The sequence below is a fragment of the Chelon labrosus genome (genome assembly GCF_963514085.1).
Source record: "Chelon labrosus genome assembly, chromosome: 9".
Taxonomy (NCBI): Eukaryota; Metazoa; Chordata; class Actinopteri; order Mugiliformes; family Mugilidae; genus Chelon; species Chelon labrosus.
The window spans coordinates 27679781-27704441 of NC_140359.1; the positions used below are offsets into that span (position 1 = coordinate 27679781).

At 40.3% G+C, this 24661-nt stretch overlaps 1 protein-coding gene across 1 annotated transcript; it reads right to left on the bottom strand.

Annotated features, from left to right (window-relative positions):
• Positions 1-24: 24 nt before the first annotated feature.
• LOC311493257 (GTPase IMAP family member 8-like) lies at positions 25-24661 on the bottom strand (the record flags this gene model as incomplete). The annotated part of the gene is made up of 10 exons (XM_084551816.1): positions 24610-24661; positions 20827-20862; positions 20551-20649; positions 19328-19351; positions 19137-19193; positions 17597-18802; positions 8763-8819; positions 7436-7495; positions 1372-1428; positions 25-104 (listed from the first exon to the last, which is right to left on the bottom strand). Exons 3-10 carry the CDS (start codon positions 20582-20584, stop codon positions 25-27), a joined length of 1575 nt encoding a protein of 524 aa, XP_084407942.1. The 5' UTR covers positions 20585-20649; positions 20827-20862; positions 24610-24661.

Genomic DNA, 24661 nt, shown 5'->3' on the forward strand with positions numbered 1-24661 from the left:
TATTGATGCACGATTAAGAAAAGCTCAAAAGAAGTTTCTCTCACCGGCCTTGTGTGTTGCCAGGAAGTGCATAGCCATCGCGTGGAAGTCTGACTTCCAGCTTTCTACAGGAAGATAGGTTTCAGAAAAGAACAGCTGTGTTCTACTTGAAAAAATTACATACACACTCAGGAAAGACTATAATACTTTTACAGAGACGTGGCAACCTTATTCAGCATATATGGACACACTGTCGGCCTCTATGACGGACAGGTTGTAGATTTACAAGCTCTTTGCTGCCACTGCTTACTGTTGTCTACCTTGCCTCTCAACTATTTTTATTATTTTTATATATTTATTTTTTCTCTCTTTCTCTCAATTTATTGGTGGGTGGGTTGGGGGAGGGGTTTGGAGTTGTGTGTTTGTGTTTTCATGTATATCTTGTTGACATGAAAACTGAAAATAAAATATTCTAAGAAAAAAAGTAATTAAGAGGAAGAGGAGAAAAAGCTGAGTGTCTGTAACAGACTGCCACCACTACAGCACCATCTTTAGATGGACATAACCTGACTCATCCAGTACAGATACTAATATCAGCTATGTGTTGGATGAGATTAGAGTCAGCAGACATCAGTCAAACATTCATCCATATACTGATTTGATCTGTTTAAGGTGGAGCTGAACCCTGATTCATTTTAGATTGAGAGAGTGGATGAGAACAACTGGACAAGACAACAGTTACTTACCCCAAACCACTGCCACATGTTCCAGGTCGTGACGTAGAAGGAAACAGATTGAAATAAAGAGAATCTGTCAGTCATTATCAAGTGAAACTTTCTAACTCACCAGTCAACTTGGAGACATTTCAAGAAAATGTGACTTATTGTCTACAAACTGCTGGAATTCTACATGTTCATAGAAGATTTAGGAGACACTTCACTTTTACTTACTGGGAGATGATCGTCTAGCTGATCCTGCAGAGAAACATGAAGTAGAATGATTGACTGATTGATGTGAAATGTGTAATCAGTGTGATAGTCAGAATTAAACATCCTGTGATTGTTGGTGTCCACAAGCAGCTCAATAACTGATTTACTTCATCTGTGTCAACATCTAGCAGCTCCACCTCACTACCTGTGATAGTCTGTGTGGACTGAGGCAGACTGCAGGTGGAGACAGAGAGTCAGGAGAACCACCTGGACAGAAAGTTACCACTAGAGGACGCTCTCTACACAATGTCTGTCCTCATGTCTAATCAAAGACTAGCTGAAAACAACAAGACAAAGAAAGAGAAGAGCAAGTGTCTAAATGTGAATCTAGAGCCTAGAAAAGCTGTAATCCTTCATGTTAATGTGACCAAGAGGATTTCTGACTCAGTTCACTTTAACTTACTGTCAGGTGGCTGGTATTCAATGCTGCTGCTGGGCTTCACTGATGGTTCAGAGAAGTCTGCAGGGAGAGAGAACATGTAGATGCATTGACTGATGTATTGATGTGTGAGTTGATGTTTCAGCTTGTAGTCATCTCTCTGGATTCTGTGTGTCTCTCTAACTTCTTGCTTTCATCCACTTCCAGAGCTATGTTCAGTGACTTAGTTCTAAACTGCAGCTCTACAAATTGAACCGTGGCATCCCTAATACATTGTAGAGCCAAAGCTAGACTTATAACCAGGAAGCAGGCAGTGTTTGATTGGATTCTTTTCTACATTTTATCATTCATGTTAAAGCTAATATTGACTTCTCTTCAGACTTCATGTTGACTTATCAGCCAGTGCTGAATAACCCAGCAGATATCTTGTAGTAGATGGAGGCAGAAGAAAAGTGTTTTCAACGTCTGCTTTGACGTCCCTCATGAACTCTGAGCCCTCACTGGCTATGACCTGATGGAACAGATGACTGCTTCAGATGCTGGATCAATAATATTATTCTTTAACAGTTAGTCTGTTAACAGAGGAAGTATTGTGGTTGATGGTGCTAGTCAGAGAGGCTGAATCCATTCATACAGTACAGATCACAGCCTGCATACATTGGACCAGTCTGACTCAGTTACTACTGATGGTATGTAGCATTGATCTCATCAGGTTATTGTTGCTTACTGTTCTATGACATCAGAGGATCACATGTGTGGATGTACTAAAGAGAACTAGAACTCTGATCACATGAGGACTCCTCCTTCACTTCAATCAAAGTTCTTCAGTTTCCAAGCTTCCGGTATTAGGTCCATGCATGTTCAGCTAGCTTCTATAGAGCATGCTCAGTAGGATCCTTCTCAGTCCAGCTGGTGGAGAGCTTCCAAGACAGAGATTCACCCTAGCTAATACTTTATTAACTCTGACATTATCATTGACCTCAGCTTGATATCACAAACCAGCACCGATATTGTCATGGTTCTAGGTCTTGAATATTTCCCGTGAAGCTGGTTTTCTTTGTTTCCTATTTTATTTTGTTAAGTTCTTCCTTGTCTTGTGTTACCTCCTGTCTCCTTTGATTGTTGGATCAGTTTCTCCTTGTGTGCTCCACCCTCTGTAGTCTCACCTGTGTCTCTTCACCCCTCTGCCCACATGTATATATAGCCCTGCCATTCCCTTTATTCTCAGTCTCATCGTCTGCAAACTTTTCCCTGTTCTGCCACATTACCCTGTTTGTCTTGTACTTGTGCTTCCTTGTGTTACTTGGTTTTGTTTCTTTCCTGTTTTTTGAGTTTGTGTTCTTGGATTACCCTGCCTCTCGACTGCAGCACATTTAGTTCCCTGTTTTGTATGTTTCCATTTAAATACATTTTGATTCCTACTCCTGCCTCATCCCTGTGTCTTGCATTTGGGTCCCATCTGACGGGAAATCATGACAGACATAGATTAAAAACCTGTAATGAAGTCACTGAGGATTTAAGGTGGACTGAAGAGAATCTGTCAGTCATTATCAAGTGAAACTTTCTAACTCACCAGTCAACTTGGAAACATTTCAAGAAAATGTGACTTATTGTCTACAAACTGCTGGAATTCTACATGTTCATAGAAGATTTAGGAGACACTTCACTTTTACTTACTGGGACGGAGTACTTCAGCTGAACCTGTAGAGAAACATAAAGTAGACTGATTGATTGATTGATTGATGTGAAGTGTGTAATCAGTGTGATAGATACAGTTTTCATGTTGTTTATGCTCCTGTCAATATTAAACAGTTAGAAACCAGGAAAAAAGCCCAGCACAAACTTCTCAAACCATCCTGTCCAGATATTTAGAGATAGGCCACAAGTAATTAAGAAAAGGACTTCCGGTGATGCAGCTGAGCTAGGAAGACGTATGCTCCAGAGCTCTTAAGGAAAACTTGGTTTTTTTAAATGTCGCCCGCTGTACCTCAAGCTTTATCCAACTGGTGAAATATGGACTTGAGACCTCGAAATAAGACGCAAAGCTCAATTACTTTCCACTTTTCTGCTCAGGTAGCTTTAGCACGCGAAACGAGCACTGAGCACAACATGGCTGTGGAAGAGCAATGTGAAGTGGAAGGAAGTCACACCATACGACAAAAAAGAAAACGTGGTAATGAAGCACTCTCCAGACACATTCTCATCCGTCTACTGAAGTAACAGGACCGGGATAAAATTGTCCGAATAGCCGCTAAGACATCCAGAGAAAAAGGTGATAAATCACTTTCAATGGAAATGCAGCGATGCTTTTCTCAGATCTGAGTGCAAACCTGGTGAAGTGCAGAAAGGAATACAACCATGTTAAGAAGGAGCTGCATGCAAAGAAGCTCCAATTCAGCCTCCTACATCCAGCGACTTTGAGAGTCGTCCCACCTAATGGAGAGAAAAAGTTCTTCAAATCACCCGAAGCAGCGGCATCTTTTCTGCAAGACTTCCCGGGAGGCGATTAGTCCAGCTCCTCACCGGTGACTACAGGTGCAGCAACCACAGCTCCTCTAATGCTGAGAGGAGAGCGATTCCTGCACATCCTTTCCACAACTATCTAGTGACTCTTAAAGGGGAACTACTGTTTTTTTACAACCTGGACCTTATTTCTAGTATAAAATACCATCGTTTACTCACCAATATCACTTTTGTTTCATTTGCACTTTGCAGATATTTAGATCAGCGTATATCCATATAGTGGGAGTGATCAGGACATCGAGATGCAGTCTCTAAATAACGCATTATCTGCTGCGAAACTCGTTCATTTCACCAATATGTTGTTATGATATGCTAGTGGTATTCCCTGTTGAGTCCGGAGTTACCTGTTATCATCACCCAGGGTCTGTAGATCAATCTACAGCGGGGCGCACACCTGCAACGGTCGGCTTGTTTACCTGTAACTTGCTACTGCTATGGTTTGTCCACAACCTCAGAATCAGAGAAATATTCAGCCATGTTACAAAAAACTAGCAGCAACAAATTACAGGTAAAGAAGCCGACCGTCATGGGTGCGCGCGCCGCTCAGAGATGGCATCATGTCTCTGACTGACATTGATAACAGCTAACTCCGGACTCAACTGGGAATAACACTAGCGTACGATAACAAAATATTGGTGAAATGAACGAGTTTTGCGGCAGATAATGTGTTATTTAGAGGCTGCGTCTGGGTGCCCCAGTCACTCCCACTATATGGATATACGCTGACGACTAAATATCGTCTGAACAAGTGCAAATGAAACAAAAGTTATACAGGTGAGTAAACGATCATATTTTATGCTAGAAATAAGGTCCAGGTTGTAAAAAACAGTACTTCCCCCTTAAGTGCAATGATATCCCCGCCATATCTTTTTGTTTTATGAACTACTTATTTTTGGTCATTATGGACAAAAGAGAGCTTCTTCTATTGTTGTGAGATTGCACTTGAACTTTCATTAACTTCTGGTTAAAGCAGGTGTTACAATGTTTACACTTGAGGTTGTTTATATACCGAGTGAATACAGGTTTATATGGGCTACAAAAGAGCTCTGGGCCCAATAAGGTATTAGTTAGGCATGATAGTTTTAAGGAGCAGTCAACGGAGGTCCTGGTTGGTGATTGTGGATGGTGCCGAGTGTTCAGGGGGTCGGTGCTTAAGGGAACGGGGAGGTTTTAAACTTGTTTTGTTTCTTCTGTTTGGTTCCACTGAGAGAGAGGCATTTTCTTTAAGCTTATTGTTGAGAGGCTACAAGGCAAGTTGGTGGTGAAATCTGTCAGTTTTAGTGTCAATGGTCTAAATGGGCCTGTTAAAAGGAAAAGCGTGTTAACATATTTAAAAAGATTGAAATGGATATAGTCTTTATCCAGGAGACCCATCTTAAGAGTACAACAAATTAAAAAGAGGATGGCTAGGCCAAGTCTTCCCTTCATCTTTCAGCTCTAAGGTGAGAGGAGTCTATTTTAATAAATAAAAACTTTCCCATCACTGTTCAGGAAACGATTAGCGATCCATTCGGCCGACAAAATGCCCAACATGTACAGGTGGCATCTGAATCTGACCCTCCTTAAAAAAAAAAAAGACTTTTGTCAGGGCTGAGAAAACTATTTTGAGAACAAGACAAAGGTACTATGAACTGGAGGAGAGGGCTCACAAAGTCCTATCCTGGCAATTAAAGAAAGAGGAGAGCTCAAAAACACTTAGCCAAATTGAAGATGAACATGGCTGTATTACACAGAACCCAAAAGAAATAAATGAAACTTTCAAAAAGTTTTATGTTAATGTAGGAGCCATATAATCATTTGTATTGTCTTGGTTTGACTCCTCCTGCACACTAGGGGGTGTAAAGGTCACAGTCGAGACTGGCCAGAAGAAATTTAAGTTCATGTTACGAATCACAGGTGTTGCTAATCAAGGGGTGAAGCAAACAGTTTTTGATTGTGCTCGAAGGACCTGTATGAAACGTTTGGTTTAGATTATGTATGGAAAAGAGGGTGGATAGTCTGCAAATAAATGCATTTTGGATTTCAAGTAAAGAAAGTCAGAACAATCCATCAGTTAGTAACCAGTAGCGACGGAAAATTGGGACTCGGTCACTACAGTTAATTTATATAAGTCAGAATCACCAGAAGATCTGTCCATGATAGATACATTCTTAAATAATATTGAGTTACCTAAACTGAATCAGGACGACCAGCTGGATCTAGACTCACCATTTACCTCAAAAGAAATCAAAAATGCTCTATCTACACTAGAACCTAATAAATCACCAGGGGAGGATGGGTTCCCCCTGAATTCTACAAAGAGTTTAAGATAAGATAAGATAAGACTTTATTCATCCCCGTGGGGAAATTAGGGCGTTACAGAGGCAGGAAACAACAGTGCAAGATGCAGAAGATACAAAAAAAAAATGGAATAGAATAAAAATAGAATACGGCAGAGAAGTATGTACAAAAAATAGAGATTCACAGTGTCTGGTCTGAGTTGAAACCACCAATTTGGATTGAGGAGCTAAAGTGTTAAGGAGGTTAAATATATATATATATATATATATATATATATATATGTTGACATTCATGAATATCATGAATAAAAACAACAACAAACTCCAATAGGAGTTAAATTGCCACGTATTGCAACTAGAAGGTGTGAGATCATGGTCATATAGGATTTGCTAATGCTTATACCTCTCCTTATGGATGTAATTAACCTAGCATCTAAAACACAACACCTCCTTGATTAATTTTCAATGGCTATAATTACAGTGAGTCATAAAAAAAAACAAAGACCCTTAAAATGCTCCTCTTCTCAACCAGTTTCACTCTTGAATGCTGATTATAAATTGATTTCTAAAGCCTTAGCAAACAGGTTTAGTAAATTCTTACCAAAATTGATGAACCTAGATCAGGTTGGTTTACTCCAGTAGAGATCCTCTGCCAGCAACATGTGTAGGTCACTTAATGTTAGTCATATGGCAGCCTCCAGTACTGATCCTAGTATAGCTGTTATCTTGGATGCTGAAAAGGCCTTTGATAGGCTTGAGTGGCCCTATTTATTCAAGGTTCTAACTAAATTCAGATTTGGCTCCTATTTTATTAACTGGGTCAGAACGCTTTTTAAGAAACCACAAGCCAAAATAATTATTAATGGACAAATGTCCACTGCTTTCCCCCTGAGTAGACTGAGCAGACAAGAGTGTCCCTCATGCCCTGGGCTCTTTGTTATAGCCGCTGAACCTCTGGCCAAGACAATCAGACAAGACTCAGAGATAAAGGGTGTGAAAGTGGACCAGACAATACATACAATTAATTCTCCATCAATCCTATCTTAATCCACAGAAATTGCATAAATATAAACCTGAGATATCCAGCTTGTGTTTTACATGTAGTATAGAAGAGGGCTCATTCCTGCACTGCACTTGGTTATGCACAAAACTTAAAACGTTCTGGCATGACATTACTGACATCATGACAAAACTTCCAGGAGTGCATCTCCCTCAAACCTGCTTATTAGGAGATACTACAAATATTGATGCACGATTAAGAAAAGCTCAAAAGAAGTTTCTCTCACCGGCCTTGTGTGTTGCCAGGAAGTGCATAGCCATCGCGTGGAAGTCTGACTTCCAGCTTTCTACAGGAAGATAGGTTTCAGAAAAGAACAGCTGTGTTCTACTTGAAAAAATTACATACACACTCAGGAAAGACTATAATACTTTTACAGAGACGTGGCAACCTTATTCAGCATATATGGACACACTGTCGGCCTCTATGACGGACAGGTTGTAGATTTACAAGCTCTTTGCTGCCACTGCTTACTGTTGTCTACCTTGCCTCTCAACTATTTTTATTATTTTTATATATTTATTTTTTCTCTCTTTCTCTCAATTTATTGGTGGGTGGGTTGGGGGAGGGGTTTGGAGTTGTGTGTTTGTGTTTTCATGTATATCTTGTTGACATGAAAACTGAAAATAAAATATTCTAAGAAAAAAAGTAATTAAGAGGAAGAGGAGAAAAAGCTGAGTGTCTGTAACAGACTGCCACCACTACAGCACCATCTTTAGATGGACATAACCTGACTCATCCAGTACAGATACTAATATCAGCTATGTGTTGGATGAGATTAGAGTCAGCAGACATCAGTCAAACATTCATCCATATACTGATTTGATCTGTTTAAGGTGGAGCTGAACCCTGATTCATTTTAGATTGAGAGAGTGGATGAGAACAACTGGACAAGACAACAGTTACTTACCCCAAACCACTGCCACATGTTCCAGGTCGTGACGTAGAAGGAAACAGATTGAAATAAAGAGAATCTGTCAGTCATTATCAAGTGAAACTTTCTAACTCACCAGTCAACTTGGAGACATTTCAAGAAAATGTGACTTATTGTCTACAAACTGCTGGAATTCTACATGTTCATAGAAGATTTAGGAGACACTTCACTTTTACTTACTGGGAGATGATCGTCTAGCTGATCCTGCAGAGAAACATGAAGTAGAATGATTGACTGATTGATGTGAAATGTGTAATCAGTGTGATAGTCAGAATTAAACATCCTGTGATTGTTGGTGTCCACAAGCAGCTCAATAACTGATTTACTTCATCTGTGTCAACATCTAGCAGCTCCACCTCACTACCTGTGATAGTCTGTGTGGACTGAGGCAGACTGCAGGTGGAGACAGAGAGTCAGGAGAACCACCTGGACAGAAAGTTACCACTAGAGGACGCTCTCTACACAATGTCTGTCCTCATGTCTAATCAAAGACTAGCTGAAAACAACAAGACAAAGAAAGAGAAGAGCAAGTGTCTAAATGTGAATCTAGAGCCTAGAAAAGCTGTAATCCTTCATGTTAATGTGACCAAGAGGATTTCTGACTCAGTTCACTTTAACTTACTGTCAGGTGGCTGGTATTCAATGCTGCTGCTGGGCTTCACTGATGGTTCAGAGAAGTCTGCAGGGAGAGAGAACATGTAGATGCATTGACTGATGTATTGATGTGTGAGTTGATGTTTCAGCTTGTAGTCATCTCTCTGGATTCTGTGTGTCTCTCTAACTTCTTGCTTTCATCCACTTCCAGAGCTATGTTCAGTGACTTAGTTCTAAACTGCAGCTCTACAAATTGAACCGTGGCATCCCTAATACATTGTAGAGCCAAAGCTAGACTTATAACCAGGAAGCAGGCAGTGTTTGATTGGATTCTTTTCTACATTTTATCATTCATGTTAAAGCTAATATTGACTTCTCTTCAGACTTCATGTTGACTTATCAGCCAGTGCTGAATAACCCAGCAGATATCTTGTAGTAGATGGAGGCAGAAGAAAAGTGTTTTCAACGTCTGCTTTGACGTCCCTCATGAACTCTGAGCCCTCACTGGCTATGACCTGATGGAACAGATGACTGCTTCAGATGCTGGATCAATAATATTATTCTTTAACAGTTAGTCTGTTAACAGAGGAAGTATTGTGGTTGATGGTGCTAGTCAGAGAGGCTGAATCCATTCATACAGTACAGATCACAGCCTGCATACATTGGACCAGTCTGACTCAGTTACTACTGATGGTATGTAGCATTGATCTCATCAGGTTATTGTTGCTTACTGTTCTATGACATCAGAGGATCACATGTGTGGATGTACTAAAGAGAACTAGAACTCTGATCACATGAGGACTCCTCCTTCACTTCAATCAAAGTTCTTCAGTTTCCAAGCTTCCGGTATTAGGTCCATGCATGTTCAGCTAGCTTCTATAGAGCATGCTCAGTAGGATCCTTCTCAGTCCAGCTGGTGGAGAGCTTCCAAGACAGAGATTCACCCTAGCTAATACTTTATTAACTCTGACATTATCATTGACCTCAGCTTGATATCACAAACCAGCACCGATATTGTCATGGTTCTAGGTCTTGAATATTTCCCGTGAAGCTGGTTTTCTTTGTTTCCTATTTTATTTTGTTAAGTTCTTCCTTGTCTTGTGTTACCTCCTGTCTCCTTTGATTGTTGGATCAGTTTCTCCTTGTGTGCTCCACCCTCTGTAGTCTCACCTGTGTCTCTTCACCCCTCTGCCCACATGTATATATAGCCCTGCCATTCCCTTTATTCTCAGTCTCATCGTCTGCAAACTTTTCCCTGTTCTGCCACATTACCCTGTTTGTCTTGTACTTGTGCTTCCTTGTGTTACTTGGTTTTGTTTCTTTCCTGTTTTTTGAGTTTGTGTTCTTGGATTACCCTGCCTCTCGACTGCAGCACATTTAGTTCCCTGTTTTGTATGTTTCCATTTAAATACATTTTGATTCCTACTCCTGCCTCATCCCTGTGTCTTGCATTTGGGTCCCATCTGACGGGAAATCATGACAGACATAGATTAAAAACCTGTAATGAAGTCACTGAGGATTTAAGGTGGACTGAAGAGAATCTGTCAGTCATTATCAAGTGAAACTTTCTAACTCACCAGTCAACTTGGAAACATTTCAAGAAAATGTGACTTATTGTCTACAAACTGCTGGAATTCTACATGTTCATAGAAGATTTAGGAGACACTTCACTTTTACTTACTGGGACGGAGTACTTCAGCTGAACCTGTAGAGAAACATAAAGTAGACTGATTGATTGATTGATTGATGTGAAGTGTGTAATCAGTGTGATAGATACAGTTTTCATGTTGTTTATGCTCCTGTCAATATTAAACAGTTAGAAACCAGGAAAAAAGCCCAGCACAAACTTCTCAAACCATCCTGTCCAGATATTTAGAGATAGGCCACAAGTAATTAAGAAAAGGACTTCCGGTGATGCAGCTGAGCTAGGAAGACGTATGCTCCAGAGCTCTTAAGGAAAACTTGGTTTTTTTAAATGTCGCCCGCTGTACCTCAAGCTTTATCCAACTGGTGAAATATGGACTTGAGACCTCGAAATAAGACGCAAAGCTCAATTACTTTCCACTTTTCTGCTCAGGTAGCTTTAGCACGCGAAACGAGCACTGAGCACAACATGGCTGTGGAAGAGCAATGTGAAGTGGAAGGAAGTCACACCATACGACAAAAAAGAAAACGTGGTAATGAAGCACTCTCCAGACACATTCTCATCCGTCTACTGAAGTAACAGGACCGGGATAAAATTGTCCGAATAGCCGCTAAGACATCCAGAGAAAAAGGTGATAAATCACTTTCAATGGAAATGCAGCGATGCTTTTCTCAGATCTGAGTGCAAACCTGGTGAAGTGCAGAAAGGAATACAACCATGTTAAGAAGGAGCTGCATGCAAAGAAGCTCCAATTCAGCCTCCTACATCCAGCGACTTTGAGAGTCGTCCCACCTAATGGAGAGAAAAAGTTCTTCAAATCACCCGAAGCAGCGGCATCTTTTCTGCAAGACTTCCCGGGAGGCGATTAGTCCAGCTCCTCACCGGTGACTACAGGTGCAGCAACCACAGCTCCTCTAATGCTGAGAGGAGAGCGATTCCTGCACATCCTTTCCACAACTATCTAGTGACTCTTAAAGGGGAACTACTGTTTTTTTACAACCTGGACCTTATTTCTAGTATAAAATACCATCGTTTACTCACCAATATCACTTTTGTTTCATTTGCACTTTGCAGATATTTAGATCAGCGTATATCCATATAGTGGGAGTGATCAGGACATCGAGATGCAGTCTCTAAATAACGCATTATCTGCTGCGAAACTCGTTCATTTCACCAATATGTTGTTATGATATGCTAGTGGTATTCCCTGTTGAGTCCGGAGTTACCTGTTATCATCACCCAGGGTCTGTAGATCAATCTACAGCGGGGCGCACACCTGCAACGGTCGGCTTGTTTACCTGTAACTTGCTACTGCTATGGTTTGTCCACAACCTCAGAATCAGAGAAATATTCAGCCATGTTACAAAAAACTAGCAGCAACAAATTACAGGTAAAGAAGCCGACCGTCATGGGTGCGCGCGCCGCTCAGAGATGGCATCATGTCTCTGACTGACATTGATAACAGCTAACTCCGGACTCAACTGGGAATAACACTAGCGTACGATAACAAAATATTGGTGAAATGAACGAGTTTTGCGGCAGATAATGTGTTATTTAGAGGCTGCGTCTGGGTGCCCCAGTCACTCCCACTATATGGATATACGCTGACGACTAAATATCGTCTGAACAAGTGCAAATGAAACAAAAGTTATACAGGTGAGTAAACGATCATATTTTATGCTAGAAATAAGGTCCAGGTTGTAAAAAACAGTACTTCCCCCTTAAGTGCAATGATATCCCCGCCATATCTTTTTGTTTTATGAACTACTTATTTTTGGTCATTATGGACAAAAGAGAGCTTCTTCTATTGTTGTGAGATTGCACTTGAACTTTCATTAACTTCTGGTTAAAGCAGGTGTTACAATGTTTACACTTGAGGTTGTTTATATACCGAGTGAATACAGGTTTATATGGGCTACAAAAGAGCTCTGGGCCCAATAAGGTATTAGTTAGGCATGATAGTTTTAAGGAGCAGTCAACGGAGGTCCTGGTTGGTGATTGTGGATGGTGCCGAGTGTTCAGGGGGTCGGTGCTTAAGGGAACGGGGAGGTTTTAAACTTGTTTTGTTTCTTCTGTTTGGTTCCACTGAGAGAGAGGCATTTTCTTTAAGCTTATTGTTGAGAGGCTACAAGGCAAGTTGGTGGTGAAATCTGTCAGTTTTAGTGTCAATGGTCTAAATGGGCCTGTTAAAAGGAAAAGCGTGTTAACATATTTAAAAAGATTGAAATGGATATAGTCTTTATCCAGGAGACCCATCTTAAGAGTACAACAAATTAAAAAGAGGATGGCTAGGCCAAGTCTTCCCTTCATCTTTCAGCTCTAAGGTGAGAGGAGTCTATTTTAATAAATAAAAACTTTCCCATCACTGTTCAGGAAACGATTAGCGATCCATTCGGCCGACAAAATGCCCAACATGTACAGGTGGCATCTGAATCTGACCCTCCTTAAAAAAAAAAAAGACTTTTGTCAGGGCTGAGAAAACTATTTTGAGAACAAGACAAAGGTACTATGAACTGGAGGAGAGGGCTCACAAAGTCCTATCCTGGCAATTAAAGAAAGAGGAGAGCTCAAAAACACTTAGCCAAATTGAAGATGAACATGGCTGTATTACACAGAACCCAAAAGAAATAAATGAAACTTTCAAAAAGTTTTATGTTAATGTAGGAGCCATATAATCATTTGTATTGTCTTGGTTTGACTCCTCCTGCACACTAGGGGGTGTAAAGGTCACAGTCGAGACTGGCCAGAAGAAATTTAAGTTCATGTTACGAATCACAGGTGTTGCTAATCAAGGGGTGAAGCAAACAGTTTTTGATTGTGCTCGAAGGACCTGTATGAAACGTTTGGTTTAGATTATGTATGGAAAAGAGGGTGGATAGTCTGCAAATAAATGCATTTTGGATTTCAAGTAAAGAAAGTCAGAACAATCCATCAGTTAGTAACCAGTAGCGACGGAAAATTGGGACTCGGTCACTACAGTTAATTTATATAAGTCAGAATCACCAGAAGATCTGTCCATGATAGATACATTCTTAAATAATATTGAGTTACCTAAACTGAATCAGGACGACCAGCTGGATCTAGACTCACCATTTACCTCAAAAGAAATCAAAAATGCTCTATCTACACTAGAACCTAATAAATCACCAGGGGAGGATGGGTTCCCCCTGAATTCTACAAAGAGTTTAAGATAAGATAAGATAAGACTTTATTCATCCCCGTGGGGAAATTAGGGCGTTACAGAGGCAGGAAACAACAGTGCAAGATGCAGAAGATACAAAAAAAAATGGAATAGAATAAAAATAGAATACGGCAGAGAAGTATGTACAAAAAATAGAGATTCACAGTGTCTGGTCTGAGTTGAAACCACCAATTTGGATTGAGGAGCTAAAGTGTTAAGGAGGTTAAATATATATATATATATATATATGTTGACATTCATGAATATCATGAATAAAAACAACAACAAACTCCAATAGGAGTTAAATTGCCACGTATTGCAACTAGAAGGTGTGAGATCATGGTCATATAGGATTTGCTAATGCTTATACCTCTCCTTATGGATGTAATTAACCTAGCATCTAAAACACAACACCTCCTTGATTAATTTTCAATGGCTATAATTACAGTGAGTCATAAAAAAAAACAAAGACCCTTAAAATGCTCCTCTTCTCAACCAGTTTCACTCTTGAATGCTGATTATAAATTGATTTCTAAAGCCTTAGCAAACAGGTTTAGTAAATTCTTACCAAAATTGATGAACCTAGATCAGGTTGGTTTACTCCAGTAGAGATCCTCTGCCAGCAACATGTGTAGGTCACTTAATGTTAGTCATATGGCAGCCTCCAGTACTGATCCTAGTATAGCTGTTATCTTGGATGCTGAAAAGGCCTTTGATAGGCTTGAGTGGCCCTATTTATTCAAGGTTCTAACTAAATTCAGATTTGGCTCCTATTTTATTAACTGGGTCAGAACGCTTTTTAAGAAACCACAAGCCAAAATAATTATTAATGGACAAATGTCCACTGCTTTCCCCCTGAGTAGACTGAGCAGACAAGAGTGTCCCTTATGCCCTGGGCTCTTTGTTATAGCCGCTGAACCTCTGGCCAAGACAATCAGACAAGACTCAGAGATAAAGGGTGTGAAAGTGGACCAGACAATACATACAATTAATTCTCCATCAATCCTATCTTAATCCACAGAAATTGCATAAATATAAACCTGAGATATCCAGCTTGTGTTTTACATGTAGTATAGAAGAGGGCTCATTCCTGCACTGCACTTGGTTATGCACAAAACTTAAAACGTTCTGGCATGACATTACTGACATCATGACAAAACTTCCAGGAGTGCATCTCCCTCAAACCTGCTTATTAGGAGATACTACAAATATTGATGCACGATTAAGAAAAGCTCAAAAGAAGTTTCTCTCACCGGCCTTGTGTGTTGCCAGGAAGTGCATAGCCATCGCGTGGAAGTCTGACTTCCAGCTTTCTACAGGAAGATAGGTTTCAGAAAAGAACAGCTGTGTTCTACTTGAAAAAATTACATACACACTCAGGAAAGACTATAATACTTTTACAGAGACGTGGCAACCTTATTCAGCATATATGGACACACTGTCGGCCTCTATGACGGACAGGTTGTAGATTTACAAGCTCTTTGCTGCCACTGCTTACTGTTGTCTACCTTGCCTCTCAACTATTTTTATTATTTTTATATATTTATTTTTTCTCTCTTTCTCTCAATTTATTGGTGGGTGGGTTGGGGGAGGGGTTTGGAGTTGTGTGTTTGTGTTTTCATGTATATCTTGTTGACATGAAAACTGAAAATAAAATATTCTAAGAAAAAAAGTAATTAAGAGGAAGAGGAGAAAAAGCTGAGTGTCTGTAACAGACTGCCACCACTACAGCACCATCTTTAGATGGACATAACCTGACTCATCCAGTACAGATACTAATATCAGCTATGTGTTGGATGAGATTAGAGTCAGCAGACATCAGTCAAACATTCATCCATATACTGATTTGATCTGTTTAAGGTGGAGCTGAACCCTGATTCATTTTAGATTGAGAGAGTGGATGAGAACAACTGGACAAGACAACAGTTACTTACCCCAAACCACTGCCACATGTTCCAGGTCGTGACGTAGAAGGAAACAGATTGAAATAAAGAGAATCTGTCAGTCATTATCAAGTGAAACTTTCTAACTCACCAGTCAACTTGGAGACATTTCAAGAAAATGTGACTTATTGTCTACAAACTGCTGGAATTCTACATGTTCATAGAAGATTTAGGAGACACTTCACTTTTACTTACTGGGAGATGATCGTCTAGCTGATCCTGCAGAGAAACATGAAGTAGAATGATTGACTGATTGATGTGAAATGTGTAATCAGTGTGATAGTCAGAATTAAACATCCTGTGATTGTTGGTGTCCACAAGCAGCTCAATAACTGATTTACTTCATCTGTGTCAACATCTAGCAGCTCCACCTCACTACCTGTGATAGTCTGTGTGGACTGAGGCAGACTGCAGGTGGAGACAGAGAGTCAGGAGAACCACCTGGACAGAAAGTTACCACTAGAGGACGCTCTCTACACAATGTCTGTCCTCATGTCTAATCAAAGACTAGCTGAAAACAACAAGACAAAGAAAGAGAAGAGCAAGTGTCTCTCTTCAGGACAGAGTTGTGATTCTACACAATCTGATCATCAGTTCTAGTACTGGCTGCAGGAACAGTTAGAGTCAGCACACATGAAGAAAACATTCATTCACATAAAGACTCTTTAAATGGTTGGTCTGTTTAAGGTGGAGCTGAACCCTGATTCATTTTAGATTGAGAGAGTGGATGAGAACAACTGGACAAGACAACAGTTACTTACTTTGTGCCTCTAGTTTAATCATTTCACGTCCTAGAAAAGATTCATAAAACACAAAGAGAAACTGAATCAATGATGAAATTAACACAACTGCATTAACAACCTGGAATGAAGTCACTGAGGATTTAAGGTGGACTGAAGAGAATCTGACAGTCATTATCAAGTGAAACTTTCTAACTCACCAGTCAACTTGGAAACATTTCAAGAAAATGTGACTTATTGTCTACAAACTGCTGGAATTCTACATGTTCATAGAAGATTTAGGAGACACTTCACTTTTACTTACTGGGACGTGATTGTAGAGCTGATTCTGTAGAGAAACATAAAGTAGAATGATTGATTGATTGATTGATTGATTGATTGATTGATTGATTGATGTGAAGTGCGTAATCAGTGTGATAGTCAGATCTAAACATCCTGTGATTGTTGGTGTCCACAAGCAGCTCAATAACTGATTTACTTCATCTGTGTCAACATCTAGCAGCTCCACCTCACTACCTGTGATAGTCTGTGTGGACTGAGGCAGACTGCAGGTGGAGACAGAGAGTCAGGAGAACCACCTGGACAGAAAGTTACCACTAGAGGACGCTCTCTACACAATGTCTGTCCTCATGTCTAATCAAAGACTAGCTGAAAACAACAAGACAAAGAAAGAGAAGAGCAAGTGTCTCTCTTCAGGACAGAGTTGTGATTCTACACAATCTGATCATCAGTTCTAGTACTGGCTGCAGGAACAGTTAGAGTCAGCACACATGAAGAAAACAAGGACAGCTTGTCATCATTGATGGACCAATGAATTCTGAATTCTACCAGTGAACTCTAAAAGAAAATGTCTGGACATCTGTCCATGAGCTGAATGTGAAGAGAAACTGGGTCATGCAGCAAGACAATGAGAACCAAGAACACAAGTGGTTCTACAAAAGAACGGTTAAAGAAGAACAAGATGAATGTTTAGGAACGGCCAAGTCAAAGTCCTGATCTTAATCCAATAGAAATGTTGTGGAAGGACCTGAAGCAAGCAGTTGATGTGAGGAAACCCACCAACATCTCAGAACTGAAGTGGTTCTGTTCTGAGGAATGGGCTAAAATTCCTCCAAGCTGCTGTAGACCACTGATCAGCAGTTACCAGAAACATTTAGTGACAAGGAGGTCACAACAGATACTGGAAGCAAGGAGGCTTTTAGATATGAACTTACAGCCATTTTCTATTGTCAAGGGCTCGAGAGCAATTGGACAAATTAACAATATAGCTTCCTCCACTGATCTGACTGTAAATGTTACCAAACTCTGTAAACCAAGAGAGAATGAAAAGGAATTAAAAATGATAGTACTTACCTTTTGTTTGAAGCTTCTCAGCCTGCATTGAGCAGATCATATCCATTTGGGAACGAGCAAAGGTGTATATTGTGTAGGAGTATGGTTTGTCCTTAGTGAATCTCATCTGTTCCACAGTCTCCAACAGTTCTGGGATCTGCTGTTTGTTCTTAATGTTGAGAACAAAATATCTTCCTCCGCAGCTCTGACAGATCTCCTGGATGTTCTGGTTTTGTTTTAAAAAGTTAACAACAGCTGGATGAGTTGGATCTGAATCCACAGTGAACAGAATCGTGGTGAAGTCATTGACTCTAGAGCTGAATGTGTTCTGGATGATCTCTAACTCTCCCTTGTCTTCATCAGTGAGGGGACCCACAGGTAGGACCAGGATGAAGGCATGGACGCCCTCAGGATCACAGAGGGAGATACACCTGAATGATTCCTCCATCACTGCCTCCTGAGGTTTTCCACACAAGGCAGGCAGCTCCACCAGGGAAACCCAACGTCCACACACCTCTCCCTGATTCTGAACACACTCTGATGAGTTGGAGACTGAATGAAGCTCTGTCTGACCTAAAATGGCCTTGGCTGCTGAAGTCTTCTCTGATCCTCTCCTCCCACACAGAACCAGGTTTAAAGACAGACGGTTGGTTCCTCTCATGGTTAAACCAGAATCGCTTTTTTCCAATCCACCACACCTCAGATGTTCTCCATTGTTCTCCTTTACTATTTGACCCAAGCGTGTTAACAGCTCTGAACGATCAATATCCCTCCTCTTCAAGTATCTGTATCTACATTTTATGATCAGTTCTATTAATGGAGGACGCTTCATGAAGTTTTCTACTGAGCTCTCCTCTCTGGGTGTTGATATCAGAACCAGTGAATGATCAAATGATCGATCACTGAAGAGTTCCAGGACTCTGCAGAGTCTCCGTCTGTGTTCCTCAGTGAAGTCTTCCGGCTGTAGAACCAGCAGGAACACATGAGGTCCAGGATCAGAGAGTCTCTCACAGGTTCCTACATGTTCTCTAAGTTTATCTTCAGAGATGTTGGGGAGCAGCAGATCTGGGGTGTTGATGACGTCTACTTTTTTGTTATTAAATGTTCCACTGATTCTCAGACAGGACTCAGGTTCTTGGTTGAACTTGTTCTCTCCCAGGATGAGGTTCCTCACTGAACTCCTCTCAGACCAACTGCTCCCCAGCAGAACAACCCTCAGCTCAGACACTGTGGAAGAAAAAGAACAACTATATTATTTATGTCAACATTATAGATAATCTATTAGTGATCAACTTATCACATGCAGCTTCAGTTTTGTGTTTTAATGTGTGTATATAGTTTCTATAGGGGGTTTAACTGCTTATTTAAATCCTGTAATGTTCACCACCTGAACTGTGAAGTGTATCTCAACATTCTCCACTACCACAGGATCTTAGCAGAATGAATGAAACTGTATCATAAGACTCTATGAACTAATCTAGAGCCAGAATCAGTGTTTTCAGTGTGATATGATCAGATGTTCTATTAACCAACAGAAAAGTTCAGACTCAGTTAAACTCACTGTTTGGTGGAAGAAAGTCAAGGCTGCTGCTGCGCTTTAGAGGCTGATCATCTGTGACTGTAAAGACAGAAACACAGAGATTAATTCATAAAATCAGTAAATGAATTTGTTATTCATATAATATTGAGCACAGTAACAATGTGAACCTATCTCCTAAATCTTACAGCTACAATATCTTCACTTTTACTTACTGGGATGATCTATTTCAGCTGATCCTGTAGAGAAACATAAAGTAGAATGATTGATTGATTGATTGATGTGAAGTGTGTAATCAGTGTGAAAGTCAGAACTAAACATCCTGTGATTGTTGGTGTCCACAAGCAGCTCAATAACTGTTACTCCACCCATATTCAGTGTAGGATCACTAAACTCATCCCACACATCCACTAGCTCCTGCTTCCTCAGGGTCCACCACAAGTTCTCAGCAGAAGTTACAATGCTGTCATCTCCTATTGTCTCAGTCTAGCTGCAGTCAGTGTACGGGACGATTATCATGCATGCACATCAAAACTATTCACCCTTTTACCTTTTCTTTCCAGTAGTTTGCACAATTTATTTAAATAATTAAAAAAAAGCTTGCCTGCAGCTAGGTGGCGCTATAATAAGCAAATTTATTTGATTTAAAGCTACAAGCAGTTAGAGCACTAAATACTATAATGTTAAGCTTACGTTTAGTTTATTAGGATTGCTAGGAAGCAGACGTGTCCGTGACTGCAATATCACTGGTATCATCATAATTCAGCTCCCTTGGTGTGGAAAGAGGTACACAGCGCTTATTCCTATGTGTCAAATGTCTGGTTGAATTTTAACAATCATTCCTCTTAAATTTAAAATGTATGTAAATTAATAAATTTTATATTAACTAGTTTAAGCACAAGGATTATACAGAAAATGCTTTATTGATATCTAATGGGAGTTTGCTCACAGATTTTGTTTGTTTGTTTGTAGTTCAGTTAACTCATTTTCTTATTTTTTGTATTAATTACTTACTAATTTTGGCCCCCTCTCTGAGTTTATAATGTCTGCTCTAACACATTAAATAATTTATACAACAGTAAACCTCCTTAAGTAATTCCTAGAATGAAAATGAAAAGAGGCAGGGTTGTGTTCTTTAGCTGTCTTTAAGTACGCTGCTGGTCCAGTTACACAATGACTGTTCAAGTCCTTCTGGAGTCAAAGCTGAAAAGATCCTGAAAGTTTTATCAACTGAAACTTTCTAACTCACCAGTCAACTTGGAAACACTGAAATAAAAGAAAGACCTTCAAAATGCTGCTGTGATTAGACAGCTGAACACAAGGAAACTAAACTGACTCCATCAATCATCATCAACCTGTTTAAGGTGGAGCTGAACCCTGATTCATTTTAGATTGAGAGAGTGGATGAGAACAACTGGACAAGACAACAGACACTTACCTGCAGCCTCATGTTGAAGCACTTCACGTTCCATTTCACGTCTTAGAAAAGATTCATAAACTGAATCAATGATGAATTCAACACAACTGCATCAACAACCTGGAATGAATTCACTGAGGATTTAAGGTGGACTGAAGAGAATCTGTCAGTCATTATCAAGTGAAACTTTCTAACTCACCAGTCAACTTGGAAACATTTCAAGAAAATGTGACTTATTGTCTACAAACTGCTGGAATTCTACATGTTCATAGAAGATTTAGGAGACACTTCACTTACTGGAAGGTAATGTTGTTGGTGTTGGTGGAGTTGATACTGTAGAGAAACATAAAGTAGAATGATTGATTGATTGATTGATTGATTGATGTGAAGTGTGTAATCAGTGTGATAGTCAGAACTAAACATCCTGTGATTGTTGGTGTCCACAAGCAGCTCAATAACTGATTTACTTCATCTGTGTCAACATCTAGCAGCTCTCATCCACAGTCATTTCAGGCTGAAACATTTGGCCCAGCCTTTGAGACACATGTTAGACATGAAACACTTAAATAAGTAAATCAATACAACAAAAATCAACCAACACTGCAGCTCCTATCAACAGCAGCCATCTACTGAGGCCAGTATATTATTATACCAAGTGGATGGACATTGTTATGAAAATGGATCGTTTAGTAACTCAACCAAAAAAGATAACAGGTATGTTTATGGATGACAGTGACACTAACAGGCCATCACTCAGTTTAGTTTCCACATTTACATTTAACATAAAAACATCAATGTGAAGAGCTTAGTACTGAATGATATACGTCACTAGGCCCAGTTTAATATAAAACACTGTTTAATACAATATATACAGTAGGGGGTCCCTGACAGTGTTGGGAACGTTACTTTAAAAAAGTAATTAGTTATAGTTACTCACTACTTGTTCCAAAAAGTATCTGAGTTAGTAACTGAATTACTCTATAATAAAAGTAACTCGTTACCAGGGAAAGTAACTATTTGCGTTACTGTTAAAAAAAAAAAAAAGTTGCTATATGTCAAAGAATTTGGATTTTTTTGAGCAGTTTTCACAAGTCAGTTGAAATGACTAGAACAGACAGGTGTTTGTACATAACTTTCGATATTTATATATATATTTTATGATTATATTTATATAAAATTTATTTTTATAATATTTATATTTTGGTAGGGTTTAGACGGCGAGCTGTCATCTGTGGTGGAGGTATCGGTGTTTTTGGCCACGAGCTTTGTAGATGCGTGTCGTTGTGAGATGCTTCATTAAATTAGAGTTGCTTACATGTCGAGAAAGTCTTCGCTCCTGGACATAATGTACACATTACATGCACGTTCCTCCCTTTGACCACAATGAATTTTTTTATTTGTTGAAGTAGTGCTTATATCTCCACCTTGAAAATGCCAACTTTTCATCGGATTGCTCCTGACTCGCCATCTCTGCTGCTTCGTCGAATCTCTGTTTAGCTGTTGTGTGTGTGTGTGTGTGTGTGTGTGTGTGTGTGTGGCGCGTGTGCTGGCATGTGTGTAAAACCACTGGCTCTGATTGGCTACCATGAACTCAAATCATGGATGACCACAAACCTACTCAAACTTAACAGTAACAAGACAGAGCTCATGGTGGTGGCCCCTGCACCACTGCTCAGGAAAATTGGAGACCAGGCCCTGGTCGTGGATGGCTGCTCCATCTCCCCATCTACTGAGGTGCGCAACCTGGGTGTTATCCTGGACTCCACTCTCTCCTTCAGGTCTCACATTAACAGTGTCACCAAGTCTGCCTTCTACCACCTCAGAAGCATCTCACGACTCCGGCCCTCACTCACACATTCAGTAACTGAGACACTCATCCATGCCTTCATCACCGTCCGCCTGGACTACTGCAATGGTGTCCTGTCTGGACTGCCCACCAAGGCCCTTAGCAGACTCCAGTTTGTTCAGAACTCAGCTGCCAGGGTTCTAACCCACACAAAGCCATGGCAGCATATCACTCCCATTCTTCAACAGCTTCATTGGTTGCCAGTCAAGTCACGCATCGCCTACAAGATCCTCCTGCTCACCTACAAATCTCTCCATGGACTCTCACCACAATACCTCACTGATCTCCTCCACCCCTACACTCAGTCACGCTCCCTGCGGTCCTCTGACAAGGACCTGCTGGCCATCCCCCGGACCAGGTTGCGGACTTTTGGGGACAGAGCTTTCTCTGTCAATGCTCCCACACTCTGGAACACTCTACCACTCCATGTTCGCTCTGCCCCGTCCCTGCCCATGTTCAAAAAGCACCTCAAAACATTTCTTTTCACAAAGTCCTTTGACCCCTAACCCCCCCCCCCCCCCTCCCATTGTTAAGCGACCTTGGGTACTATGAAAGGCGCTATATAAGTCCAAGCTATTATTATTACCATGAAACATGACTCTGCCTTAGCCAATCATAATCGCTTACCTCGTTATTAACCAACCTCCTCACTAGCGGTGAGCCAGGGGTGCGTTCGGATTACACAGTTTATTCAATCAATGCATAGTAACGCACCGCATTTAACGTCCAGTAACGTTAACGGCGTTGTAACGACGGGAAAAGTAATTAGTTAGATTACCCCGTTACTGAAAAAATGACGTCGTTACCTAACGCCGTTCTTTTAAACGGCGTTATTCCAAACACTGGTCCCTGATCCATCTCTCTATCAGTTTGGGGGTCCTTGGACTAAAACTGACTGGGATCATAGAGAAATGACATTATTAGCTCAGCCCAATGGAGCAATATTCTAACTGATTTGATTAGGAGTCTATGGAAATGAAGTTGCAGGAGCCTTGTTGATTTTGTTGAGATTTTTATTCGTCTTCTTATAATAATAATGATTTATCTTTTTCTGTGTAGCTAAAGTGTCTGCTCAGGACAAACTGCAAAAGAGAAAGGCATCAATTCTGGTAACTTGGTAGAAGTCCTTCCGTGTCACTTTGCCAAGATGTCAAAACACATGCCTGCAGCTAGGTGGCGCTAAAATAAGCCAATTTACATTTTGACTCATGTCTCACATGTCAGAGTCAGATCACATCCTCATTCCATTTACTGCGGTTACATGAACCGTCGTTCACAGAAACCAGTCAAACCAGTTTATATTTACTAACATTACTTATATTTCTCTTGCGCGTCTACTTTTGTACTTACGGTACAGGTGCTGGGGAAAGTCCAAATGCCTGTCACAAAAAAAAAACACGTTTGTTTAATGGATTCTGGTTCAGATTTGAAAACTATAAAGTAAATGTTCTCCTTCATACTTTTTAAACTTGAATCAGAATCCACTAAATAAACAGTTTTTATTGACAACTGGCGTCTCCCTGCACCTGTACCTTAAGTACTACAATAGACGCACAAGAATTCTTTAACCGTGGATGGCTTGACTATGTTTCTGGTATCAGCGGAACCAGTTCTGAAATGGCGCCTGTTGTTCTATGCCTAAAGTGTCTGTGAACTTTCTCAGTCATCCAGGTCATGGCACATCCAACAAAGGTTCAAAAAAGGCAATTGGACTTGGAGAGTTTTTTGAGAAGACGTTTCACCACTCATCCGAGTAGCTACTTCAGTTTTAGGGGACTGGTCCCTACAATAAAATCTGTTTATTTAGTGGATTCTGACCAGTCCCCTAGAACTGAAGAAGCTACTCGGATGAGTGGTGAAACGTCTTCTCAAAAAACTCTACAAGTCCAATTGCCTTTTTTGAACCTTTGTTGGATATTCTAGGCCTAAAGTTTTACATCTTGTTCTAGGCCTAAAGTTTGACATGAACCTGCAGGAAGAGACAGATCCTCTGATTTCAGGGAGATTTTAGACATTGAACGCACCATCAGACAGAAGCCCAGAAAGCAGTTCTTTAGACTGATACCACTGTGTTCTCTTTAAATAAGGCCAGTAGAGCTGGTGTGATGCTGACAGACGGATCATATCACGAGTACAATTAATGATCCATCATGTCAGTGAGTGTCCTCATGTAGCTAGAGCATCATGTTTAACCCTCCACCACCACATCTACCACATACAAGACTTTTACTCACTTGATTCTTTCTCTTTAGTCCAGTTCAACCTTCACAGGAAATTCTTGCTGCG